At 38.3% G+C, this 12,680-nt stretch overlaps 1 protein-coding gene across 2 annotated transcripts in view; it reads left to right on the top strand.

Moving 5' to 3' along the window:
* The window catches only part of LOC135221555 (uncharacterized), a 64,806-nt gene extending 56,059 nt beyond the window's left edge, over positions 1–8,747 (top strand). The window contains exons 3-6 of one of the 2 annotated variants that reach the window (XM_064259258.1): positions 2,634–2,846; positions 7,608–7,736; positions 8,427–8,496; positions 8,541–8,747. In XM_064259258.1, the coding sequence (XP_064115328.1) occupies positions 2,634–2,846; positions 7,608–7,736; positions 8,427–8,474 (390 nt within the window). In that variant the 3' untranslated portion in view covers positions 8,475–8,496; positions 8,541–8,747. Of the gene's footprint in view, positions 1–2,633; positions 2,847–7,607; positions 7,737–8,426 lie in introns of both variants that reach the window. The other variant, XM_064259257.1, reaches the window with a different exon arrangement.
* The last annotated feature ends 3,933 nt before the right edge of the window (positions 8,748–12,680 follow it).

Consider the following 12,680-nt stretch of genomic DNA (forward strand, 5'->3'; position numbering starts at 1 on the left):
AATATTTTGTATGTAATTTTTTTATGAATCTGACATCATTTAAAGTAATGAGACCCCTAGGTATGTAAAAAAAAAAAATAATGGAGTGGTCACAGTAGGAAACCAGTGTTTCTAGTTGGAGGAGGTTCAAAACTTGTATATAGCTAGAAGTGATGCACAGGCAGTCCCCGGGTTACGACGGTCTCGGCTTACGACATTCCGAGGTTACGACGCTTTTCAATTAAATTTATCAAAAATTATTTCCAGGGTTACGACTCATGTTCCAGGGTTACGACGCCTACAAACGCTGATCCGGCAGATGAAATATGACACCAAAAATGCAAAGTAATCAATATTTAAAGGTTTTATTGATGAAAAATGCAATAAGAATGCAGTTTACATAGTTTTGAATTCACACAAAGGATTAAAAGTAAGGTTTTCTTAGGATTTTTGATGATGTTCCGGCTTACGACGATTTTTGGCTTACGACGCATCTCAAGAACGGAACCCCTGTCGTAACCCGGGGACTGCCTGTATATGATAAATAACCTTAGCCTAACCTAGGACGCCATATCCTAGCCTGGGTATCTCCAACCTAACCTGAATTCTGGTTATGGTTTCCCACTATTGTACGGACAATACTGGGAAGTTTTGTATATTATAATATAGCCTAGTTATCAAAATCATATTAAACTATCTGAAAAATACTTTACAGGCTATTTCAAAATAAACGACTTACTCCACGCCAAAGTAATAAATCATATCTTAGGTCTGGCCAAAACTCTAAGTCCTACCTACTACCTAACTTCTCACCGAGGGAGTCAAAAATAGTAGTACTACTACATTTCATCAGTTTCAGACAACCAGCTGCTATATTGTAAATCTTTACCTTTATATCTGACCCAAAATCATTAATCCTAAACTATTTTACTGCCATTTATCAACCAGGTGTTATTTTTTTTTTTAAATACAGGTACCAGGTATTTCTACAGAAGCACTCCGCACAGACTGCAAGGAACGTAACCGTGGATACATCCAGTAGGGATTGGGCCTCCAATGTATTTCGCCATGTTTAGTACTGGACCCTGGGTGTTAATTACAGTCGTCCGAATAAATATTACTTAAAATTCTTGTTCAGCAAGTAAAACTGCATAGAAAAACAGCAGCTGTCATAGTCTAGGCCGCGGATAAGTACCCTAAATCTACCTTTAGTAGCAAGCTCCTTTCGACAACTTGCCTGCCCGGCCTTAGAACAACATAGGCCTAGCTTGATGGCAACACGTTCTGAACAGTTGTCATCTTCCTGTGTGTGCACATTATTTACTTTCACTAAAAGAAATCCAAAGAAATAGATAGCTATAACTTATCTACGGAGTCTTCCTCTGCACAAATTGATATTTAAAACTGTTTAAACGTTTTGGTGCCGTTAAGAAACCTTCAAACCACATGAACGACTTCATCAAGCAATAACACTGGAAAAAAACAAAGCATTAGTCACACTACTTATAGTAGACTATGTATACTCAGTGTTTTTCCATCTGTCCATCCGCCTGTGGTGTTTGAGCATGGTAACACTGCGTCCCAGGCTTTAAATAATATCCTATTTCGATTATTAACGGTAATTCGCATACAGTAAATTATTAAAACACTTTTCAGTTACAAATGTACACCCAGATATCCTTTTATTTACCTAAAACTTAGACATAGCGTAACTATTTAAAGCCCGGGACGCAGTGTTACCATGCGAAAAAACTTTAAATTGAAAGAATTCAAATGATATTTTGATTTTCTCAGCTTATCTAATTTACGAAGCGTCACCACTCGGCAATTCTTGTTCATTTGATATACTATTTCATTTATCTTTGGCTCATTTTGTTACTGATCTGAAATTTTAATTTATTTTATTTTATTTTCTTCTAGTTTCAAACTGAACCGTGATAGTTAACTATTTAATTACGGCGAATTGCAGTCTGTGCCATTACTTGCTAAGGGGGAAAATTCATTTCACCTTAAGTGAAACGACCATGAAACGATTTTGTTCCTGTTTCTAGAAGCACACGAGATTAACGTTGAATAATTTCACCATGACCTTACTTGCCAACCCATTGTTGACTGAATATCTCCTGGCGGTAGATCCATGGGACTATTCCGCGGCGGCCCAGACTATGGAAGTTGCGGTTTTCTATGTAGTTTTACCTCCTGAACAAGAATTTTAAGTATTATTTGTTCGGACGACTGTAATTAACCCCCAGGGTCCAGTACTAAACACGGCGAAATACATTGGACGCCCCAATCCCTAGTGGAAGTCGTATCCGCGGTTACGTTCCTTGCAGTCCGTGCGGAACTATTCTGTAGAATTACCCTGCTGGCTTCTGCTTATGAACGATTTTGTATTTATTTATTTATTTATTTATTTATTTATTTATTTTTTATTATTTATTTATTTATTTATTTATTCATTTAGTTTCTTATTTATTTATTTAATTTAATTATTACTTATTATTTATTTATTTATTTATTTATTTATTTATTTATTTATTCAGAACGATACAGACAGGCTTTCAGACAATCGTTCATAATATCATTCAGTGTTTGGGCCTTTTAAGACAACTGAATACTCATTCCACATTTTTTATCTTTCTTTTTTATTCCAGTTCACCTGCTGCATGGGGGGCTGGAAGGAGATGCGCGGAGTGACCCTATGCCCAGCACCCTGCTGCCCGGGGTACGAGGAGAGGGCGCTCAAAATGCCCCTCCTAAAGTCTCCGGTCGTTTGTCACAAACTTACGGAAGAGGAACTGAAAAAGAAGGAGGCGGAGAGAATGACGACCGTCTCTCCGGCCAGCGAAAAGGAAATGATGGATGAGGTAAGAGAGAGAGAGAGAGAGAGAGAGAGGAGAGAGAGAGAGAGAGAGAGAGAGACGAATGGCTTAAAGAAATTTGGGAAGAATGAAGTTTTGCTAATGTTAACTGACTTAGACATAGCGTAACTATTTAAAGGCCGGGACGCAGTGTTACCATGCGAATATATAATATATATAGATATATATATATATATATATATATATATATATATATATTATAATATATTAATATATATATATATGTATATGTGTGTGTGTTTTTTTTTTTTGAGATCTCAAAAACACATAAACTTTTGATGTTAATATAAATTGCATCAGAGTATTGAAGAAATGGATTACATATAGAGAACGGGAAAATTTCGATGCTGAGAATTTTATTGAAGTAAGTGTAGCGCAAATGTCTTGCGAGAACATACAACGTGAACATATGGTAGATAGAGAATGTGTTGGGTGTTATACCAAAAAATATAATGACAATTTTGGAAAAATGTATGATACCAAGTCTCCTATAAAGAGCAAACAAATAGTTGTACACGAAAATGTTGGATGGTATAATAGTGAGCTATGAAAGGCAAAAAGACATAGACGTAAGATGGAAGGTAGATGTAAAAGAGCCAAATCCTCACAAGCCAGAAATCTATATAATAAGGCCAGAAATGACTATAACATCCTGTTAGAAAAAACAAAAAGAAAATTCTACAACGACGAAAGTAAAAAAAACTAATAAGATGAGGGAGTTTCACAAAAACCTAGATGATTTGATGGGATTAAAGAAAAAATATGTCTTGTCTGAAAATGTCTGTGCAGAGAATTTTGCTATATTCTTTAATGAAAACATTGATAAAATTTATAGAGGTTTCCCCCAAAATCAGCTAGAAGGACAGTCAGTTATGCCAGTGAAGGAGGGTAAGAAGTTAAAAAAATTTAAGGAAATAAATATGCGTGACTTGTTAAAGGTTATGAGAGAGATGAAGAATACATATTGTGGAAACGACCCTTTCCCAAATAGTATAATAAGTGAAGCTCCAAACGAGCAAGTTGTATACAATATTTACCTAAATATGATTAACCTAAGTATATCACAATCCAGTTTTCCTAGCTGTGAAAAAACTGCGCTGATCAAACCAATATACAAAGGAAAAGGTGATGTAAACGAACTAAATTCATATAGGCCCATTTCAAATTTATCTTACATGTCGAAGCTTATTGAAAAAATCATAAGTGAGCAATTATGGGCGCATATTGATGAGTTAGAGGTACTCCCGGAAAATCAGTCGGCCTACAGAGCTAATCACTCTACAGAAACTACCTTATGTTCAATAATGAATGATATGATAGGTCTTCTTGATGAAGGAAAGTGTGGAATTTTGATTATGTTAGATCTTAGTGCTGCCTTCGATACTGTCGTGCACGAGTACTTACTTGACGACTTAAAGTCCATTGGAGTGACTGAGGAAGCACTGGAATTTTTGCGAAGCTACTTAACGAACAGGAAGACTATTGTAGAGGTTTCTGGAAACCGATCTAGTGAGAGAATTCTTATGAAAGGTGTACCACAGGGTAGTGTTCTGGGCCCTATCTTGTTCAACATATATACTATCGAGCTATCACATATCTTGAAAAAGCAAAAAGTGGGCTTTAAACTATATGCAGATGATACTCAGTTTTACCTTTCAATTTCAACAACACAAGATACAATGAAGAAAATTGATGATGAGATAATGACTGAAATAAAAACATGGATGCAGAGGAAAAATCTTAAATTAAATGATGATAAAACACAATGTATGTTTTTCGGCACAAAGGTGGCTTTGAGGAATTACCAGTTATTTCAAAGTATAAAAATTGGTGACGCTGATGTTAGGATTGTGCCTGTTGTGAAAAATTTGGGTGTACTGATGGATTGTAATTTGTCAATGAGGGATCAAATAGTAAATACAGTGAAAGTGTGTAACTATCACCTGAGAAACATAGCATTTATTAGAAAATCTTTAACAGAGGGCAGAACAAAAATTTTAGTGACGAGTCACGTAATATCAAGGCTTGATTATTGCAATTCTCTGTACTATAAATTGCCCAATGCACTACTAAGAAAGCTTCAAAATGTGCAAAACCGGGCGGCTAGACTGATAAAAGGCATTAAATTTCGGGAGAGAATAACTCCTGCACTGATCGATCTACATTGGTTACCTGTTAAGGCTAGAATTGAATTTAAGATTTGTTTGTTGACTTACAAGGCACTTACAAGTGATAAGCCTAAATATCTTCATGATTGCTAGGTCCCCTACTCTCAAGTTACTAGCGCTGCTGTAAGAGTTAGACATGCTGATGACCCATATAGACTATTCGAAATTAGTGTGAATCATGAAATAGGAGGAAGAACTTTTTCTTATGCTGCACCAAGACTCTTCAACGACCTTCCACTTGATGTCAAGAATAGCAAAAATGTGGCAGCTTTCAAGAAAACCTGAAGACTTATCTCTTTGGAAAGTGCTATAATAGTGATAAGAAAACTATAAGCCTGAATACAAATGCTAGCGAATACTGAAAAGATACAGAGCAAAATATAAACTGGAAAGAAATTATTTTCACACATCAAGGCCCGCCTGAACAGACTCTTAGTGTCTGATGGAGGGCGAGAAATAAACCCCTAAAAGTAAAAGTAAGTAAAAAGTATATATATATGGCTGGGGGTGCCCTTGACGAATACATTTGGAAAAGATTAATTTTGGCAAATATTAACGAGAGAGAGAGAGAGAGAGAGAGAGAGAGAGAGACGAATAGCCTAAATAAATATGGAGCGAATAAATTTTTACAATTTTCAATTAACAGAAGAGAGAGAGAGAGAGAGAGAGAGAGAGAGAGAGAGAGAGAGAGAGAGAGAGAGGGGGGGGGGGGGGGGGGGCGCAGGATAATAGCACGAATGGACATATTTTTTTGCGAATCAACCACAGATCTGGCACTAGCTTTCTTCTTCTTTCTGATGGTAGTAACAACGTATAGGCCTTATTCGCAACCTTTATCAAATCTATAAGAATTGAGAACATAGCTGTTTCTAGGCATATCTTAGATATAGGCAGAAAGATACCACTGGAGCCATTAATGTTTATTCATCTTCGATATAAGACGGTAGAATTAAACTAAGCACCGAAGCCAAATCACACAAGTAAGCATCGAAGATGGTGGCCTCAGCCACGGTCCGGTAGTGGCCTGTTTGTTGGTGCCCATAGCGCTGCCAAAAGTACGATTCATGGCTAACTTTAACCTTAAATAAAATAAAAACTACTGCGGCTAGAGGGCTGCAATTTGGTATGTTTGACGATTGGAGGGTGGATGATCAACGTGCTAATTTGCAGCCCTCTAGCCTCAGTTTTTTTTTTTTTTTTTTTTTTTTTTTTTTTTTTTTGTTTTTTTTTTTTTTTTTTTTTTTTTTTTTTTTTTTTTTATAAGATCTTAGGCCGGACAGACAAAAAGCCGACACCAAAGTTTTCTTTTTCAGAAAACTGAAAAATCAGACGAGAAACAAAGAAAATTAGAAATGAAAAAAACATCACTTATTAGATTCTACAACTGTAGCCAATAGAATGCGCTCGTGTGAAATATTTATTTTTTTTTTTTTTTTTGATCGCTTGACGTTGCATGCGGTAAATCATCTCCCTTTAATAATTCGATTATACCTCGACTGACCTTTAGGAAAGCTATTTCACACCCGACTCCGCGAATAATTAGGAGAAAATCTAATGAACGTTCAGGACGATGATGATTCCTGTCATTTCTCTTTTCGTAAATTAGATACCAATCATTATTCAATTACTTCTCATGGAAAATATTTCGTGGTGAATATTTGGGAATTAGGTCAAATGTCAGATACTAACTACTAACGCTAATCCTTCGGGGCGTACAGGACAGAGAGAGAGAGAGAGAGAGAGAGAGAGAGAGAGAGAGAGAGAGAGAGAGAGAAGGGAACAATGATTCCGGGAGAAAGATGAAGGCAACTTCTTGTGCTTTAGACCACTAACCAACTCCTAAAATCTCAGGCGTGGTATTTATGATAAAAACGTTGATACAGACAAAGAACTGGTGGCCGAGTTAACATTTCAGTTTAACTATTTGATAGGTATGTATGTTCTAAGGTGACCAGTTTTATCCTTAGGGAGTAACGTTTATTGTGGGAATATTTATCTATGACGCTCAAAGCAGCATTACCAAATCGAATGTTGAAAGTAGAGGTAGTTACTTCTGATAAAAACGGAAACCTGATCGTAACGACAACATTTTGTGAAGGTGAACTTAGACGACTGTGTAACTGAGGTCATTCTGTTAGCAATGGAGTGTTAAGTGTCTGAATGGAAGATGTTTTTGGTAGAGACAGACGTACTTTGCAATGAAGATAGTGTTTGTTCTACGTTCATGCTACTCTAAGCTGTGTGTATCTTTTGTACATATCTGTCTCAAGTGAAATCTAAGACTTATTCTGATCTTTTATGGTGGAGAAGTCAGTCAAGCATATCTCCAGAAACATGTTAAGATTTTAATGGTCTATTACAAAGCTTATTCAGTCTAGCGTGTCTTTTGAATGAGCGCCACGGTGCTTTTAGAACTAGATCATGGTGAGATTACTGGTAGAGGCAGCAAGAGAACTGAATTATTACCTTGTTACTGAGCAATGAAATCATCACTGATTTGATATCCATGACTTCTGAACCGAACAACATCCAATGTCATCACTTTTATACCTTTTCTTTCCCTTCTCTCGCTCCGCAGCCCCGCCGCATCATCCGAGCATCGTCTGAATACGAGGAGTTTCTGTACCGCCACCGCCACTTCTTCCTGAGCCTCCTAAACGAAGGATACTCGCGCAAGGAGCTCATTACTAACCTGGAGCAGTTCCTGGTGAGCCTGTGCCGTCTGGCCCCAGTGTGTCGCCCTGCCCACCCCTCCGCATATCAACCGTCTTAGTCCCGCCCCTTTTCCTTATCCTCGTCCCAAAAGTTACACAGTCGCGTGAGGTGAGGTGACCTACGAGTACCGTGGATATGTGTGTTGGTTCTCTCGCTACTCCTTGTAGTGTGTCTCTCTAGCTATACTCAAGGACTGTCTGTATACCTCTTTAGTCGAGTGATATGTATCGTATTCCCTGTTTAGTTCTCATCTTTTTGTCCATTCAAGTTCCTAGAAAATGAACTATTAGTGCCTCTCAGTTGCAGTGGTGAATATGTCAGTTCCTGTGTTAAGAAGATATTTACGAACATTTCATAAGCAGCTACTTTTTCTACTCTAAGAGACATCTATCTCAGTTTTTCATGCCATCCACTTCCTCCATTCTTAGAGAAGAAAATTGTACCAAAATAACACTTCAACTCATATTTGGACACTAATGAAGAATTTTACACTATTTTTAAGTACAAAGACATTCTGTATATCTATTTACTCCTTTGCTTTTCCTTCACGTCTAACATTAATTGCATGTTTGTTGCTCGTTTTGGCTGCAAATCTTGTTTGGTATCATTGAAATAACCAGATTTCTTGAATAATTACTACAATACCTCATTTCACTTATGCCTGTCTCTCTTTATCTTTCAGAATCGAATTACATCTGTCATGTACCAACCTAATTGGTTTCGTGGGTGAGGAAGTCTAACAAATGAATTGTTCTCTCTCTCTCTCTCTCTCTCTCTCTCTCTCTCTCTCTCTCTCTCTCTCTCTCTCTCTCTCTCTCTTTTCCTATGCAGTTTTCGAGTCTATTTATTTTTGTTCATTGCTGGAGGCTTTCAATGGTAACAGGTAGAGGGCTAGTACTACATAATCAGACTTCAGGAAAGGAGTGGGTACAGGGAGGGCAAACGTCTCGTTGGGCCTAAAGATTAATTTAACAAAGATACTCATTTGAAGGTGATGAAGTATATATATCATATATATATATATATATATATATATATATATATATATATATATATATATATATAATATATAAGACATCAGCAACCTGCTCTAGGAGCAATAGTCCGTGCCAGCACAAGGCTGGCTTAATCTTCAACAACAAAATCTAGCAGGGCTGGTATTTGTAGGCCAATTTCTCAAGGCTGGGTTTAGTTATTTGTTCTGTCCAGAAGGGCTTTTATTTTTTATTTTTTTTTTATTTCTTTATTTTTTTAGAAGGTCTGGTGACCTGGGGTCTCTCTCTAAATTCCACAATTCTTTGCAGATGGTTTAAGAGACATCATGAAATCATAATTCGAAATTGGATCCCATTAAGATCGCTTCAGAAAATTGTGTACAAACCCCTTTAATTGTCTCCAACTTTTCAAAATGGATTAATGTTTTGTATTACTGCCATAAGGATAGAATAAAATTGTGTTATGATATCTGGAGTTTCTCTGATGTTTTCCTTCAAGTGACGAGACATAATTCTACAGCAGGTAACTTTGTAGATTCAAAGTCTGTGCCGAGAGTGAAAGGCAAGCTGTTAATGTCCTGAGGTTTTGGTGACCTGGTGACCTTTTCTTTGCAGACTGATACAACAAATATCATTGACGAACGCTCCATACGATTTAAAACTATCTCATAGAGGTTACAGAGCACGCGATGAAAGTAAGAAAAATGAGTAAAACTTCCATTTTACAGTGTCATATAGAAATCATCTCTTGCCAAAGAAAGTTTTAAAGTTTTATTTAGATGTTTGGGTTAAAACCAAGGAAGTAACGAAAGGTTATAAAATGCTTTTTTCCGAAGATAATAGAATCAGTTCATGCACACACACCTTCATATACGTGTATATACACACACACACACACACACACACACACACACACACACATACACACACACACACACATATATATATATATATATATATATATATACATATATATGTACTATATATATATATATATATATATATATATATATATATATATATATATATATAAAGTGTGTGTGTAAGTGATCTTTTAAACTGTATGAGATTTCCCTTGAAGGACGGATCCCAAGTGGATGTTGACTTTCTGCTACGACCCATCTCAATTGACTAACTGCCACTTACACACTCAACCATGTCGGTCAACAAGTCAATCGTTCCAACCTAGCTCGAACTCGATATGAAGTCTATCACTGGAGAGACATTTTGGTAAAGTTGAAAAGGTGAAAAAGTCAACTGTTATCAACGTACCAGTCCAAAACGTTTATCGTAGTATTAGTTCATGCGTTAGTCCATCATTCTCAAAATGAAGACAATTTTGAACCGAATTATTCAAAATTTATATGGTTTTATATGTTTTCAATTAGTGCTTTAAACGAAGGAAATCTCTACAATTTACTGCATTGCCGTGAGAGTTGACATTTATACATGCCTTTGGACTTGTAGCATTCTGCTTTTTCAACTAGAATTGCAGGTTAGCCGGAAATAATAATAATAATAATAATAATAATAATAATAATAATAATAATAATAATAATAATAATAATAATAATAATAATAATATCTGAAAACCAGTGAAGAAAAGTGGCTCAAGAGTGCATGGGAAGAAGGACTGATAAAAGTAGACGAAGTCCCAGAAATATACAGAGAAAGGAGAATGACAAACAGAACAGAGGACTGGCACAACAAACCAATGCACGGACAATACATGAGACAGACTAAAGAACTAGCCAGCGATGACACATGGCAATGGCTACAGAGGGGAGAGCTCAAGAAGGAAACTGAAGGAATGATAAACAGCGGCACGAGATCAGGCCCTAAGAACCAGATATGTTCAAAGAACGATAGATGGAAATAACATCCCTCCCATATGTAGGAAGTGCAATACGAAAAATGAAACCATAAACCACATAGCAAGCGAATGTCCAGCACTTGCACAGAACCAGTACAAAAAGAGGCATGATTCGGTGGCAAAAGCCCTCCACTGGAGCCTGTGCAAGAAACATCAGCTACCTTGCAGTAATAAGTGGTACGAGCACCAACCTGAAGGAGTGATAGAAAACGATCAGGCAAAGATCCTCTGGGGCTATGGTATCAAAACAGATGGGGTGATACGTGCAAATAGAGGTGACGTTGATTGACAAAATCAAGAAGAATGTATCACTCATTGATGTCGCAATACCATGGGATACCAGAGTTGAAGAGAAAGAGAGGGAAAAAATGGATAAGTATCAAGACCTGAAAATAGAAATAAGAAGGATATGGGATATGCCAGTGGAAATTGTACCCATATTCATATGAACACTAGGCACGATCCCAAGATCCCTGAAAAGGAAGCTATAAAAACTAGAGGCTGAAGTAGCTCCAGGACTAATGCAGAAGAGTGTGATCCTAGAAACGGCGCACATAGTAAGCAAAGTGATGGACTCCTAAGGAGGCAGGATGCAACCCGGAACCCCACACTATAAATACCACCCAGTCGAATTGGAGGACTGTGATAGACAACAAATAATAATAATAATAATAATAATAATAATATGACTAGAATTCAAATAGCTATCAACAAGTAAACAGGCCAACTAGATGAAAATTAGCAATGACTCAACTTGGAACCACATAAAAATATTCACGTCGAGCAATGAAAATATAAGATTTAGTCATCTGGTGCAGTGATACTTTTCAAAATAAATTCTGACGATCTGTAAGATAAAAGGAAGGTTTACATCTATTTAGAGATGTATACTACTGTGAGGTGTGAACAGAGGCAGGTAGAAGTGTACTGATCTTTATTACAGGTAAGGAAATTCAAATATACATCGTGCGAGCGGAAATGTGGTATCCGACCCGCGAGAGTAAAAGTGGGTCGGCGATAGCCAATTTGTGTTTCTCGCGAGACATACAACTTAGAATGTAATAGTACAAAAAACATGATCTTGTAAGATATATACATTGGCGGAAAGCCCGCTGAACGCTCTCAAGGAGGGAAGTGAGAACAACGTGATTGTAGAATTATATACAGAGGAATTTGCGATAAGGCGTTGTCCTTACAAATACTCCCCCCAAGACAATAATTAGGGCGTAATTGTTGGATGATTTAGTGCTTCTGATCGCTACTCGCGGAAGCTAGCGGGCCGGCGGAGGCAGCCTCGGGTGCGCGAGACCAGCTGCTGTGGTAGCTCCTCGGCCTCGGAGTCCTCGGGGTTTTTTGGGGACGGGATGCCTCCCCTGAGGTGATCCTCGGGGGGTTCGACCGTCTTCCGAGGGCGGCCGTGGCTACAACTGGGTGGTTTGGTGTCGATGGTGTCGCTTCTCACCAAGGAGGAGTAAGGCACCCTATGGGATCCGCGTCAACGTGCTCTTCGTCCATCAGGAAAGCTGGTTTCAGTCGGTCAATCGTGACCCAGTCCTTGCGACCATTTATGGATATGAAGTACGCCTTGTTGGTGCATCGGAGAACGCAGAAGGGGCCTCAGTAGGGTCTTGTCAGTGGCGGGCGGCAGGCGTCGTCCCTGATGAAGACGTGTTTGCAGGACGATAGGGCTTTCAGGAGGAAGTGTTTGGTTCTGTCAGAGAAGGTCTTGATGCAGGGCGTGAATTTTCCGGCGGATTCACGAAGTCTGGTGATGGAGACGTCTGTGTCGTCGGCGTTGGTCGGGAAGAACTCGCCTGGGACTGCCAATGGTTCCCTGTATACCTTCTCCGCAGGTGATGCTTCGCCGTTCACCCGAGGGGCGGTCCGGAGGCTGAGGAGGACCCACGGTAGTTGGCTCTTCCAGTCCTCGCCGGTGCAGCGTTCCGTTAGGGAAGCCTTGAGAGATCGGTGGACCCTTTCCACCATGCTGTTAGCCGCCGGGTTGTAGGCAGGAAAACAGGTCTGTGGTTCGTCGTGATATCATCCAGCACTCCGAATCGACTGATCC

The sequence above is a fragment of the Macrobrachium nipponense genome, chromosome 2, assembly GCF_015104395.2.
Source record: "Macrobrachium nipponense isolate FS-2020 chromosome 2, ASM1510439v2, whole genome shotgun sequence".
NCBI lineage: Eukaryota > Metazoa > Arthropoda > Malacostraca > Decapoda > Palaemonidae > Macrobrachium > Macrobrachium nipponense.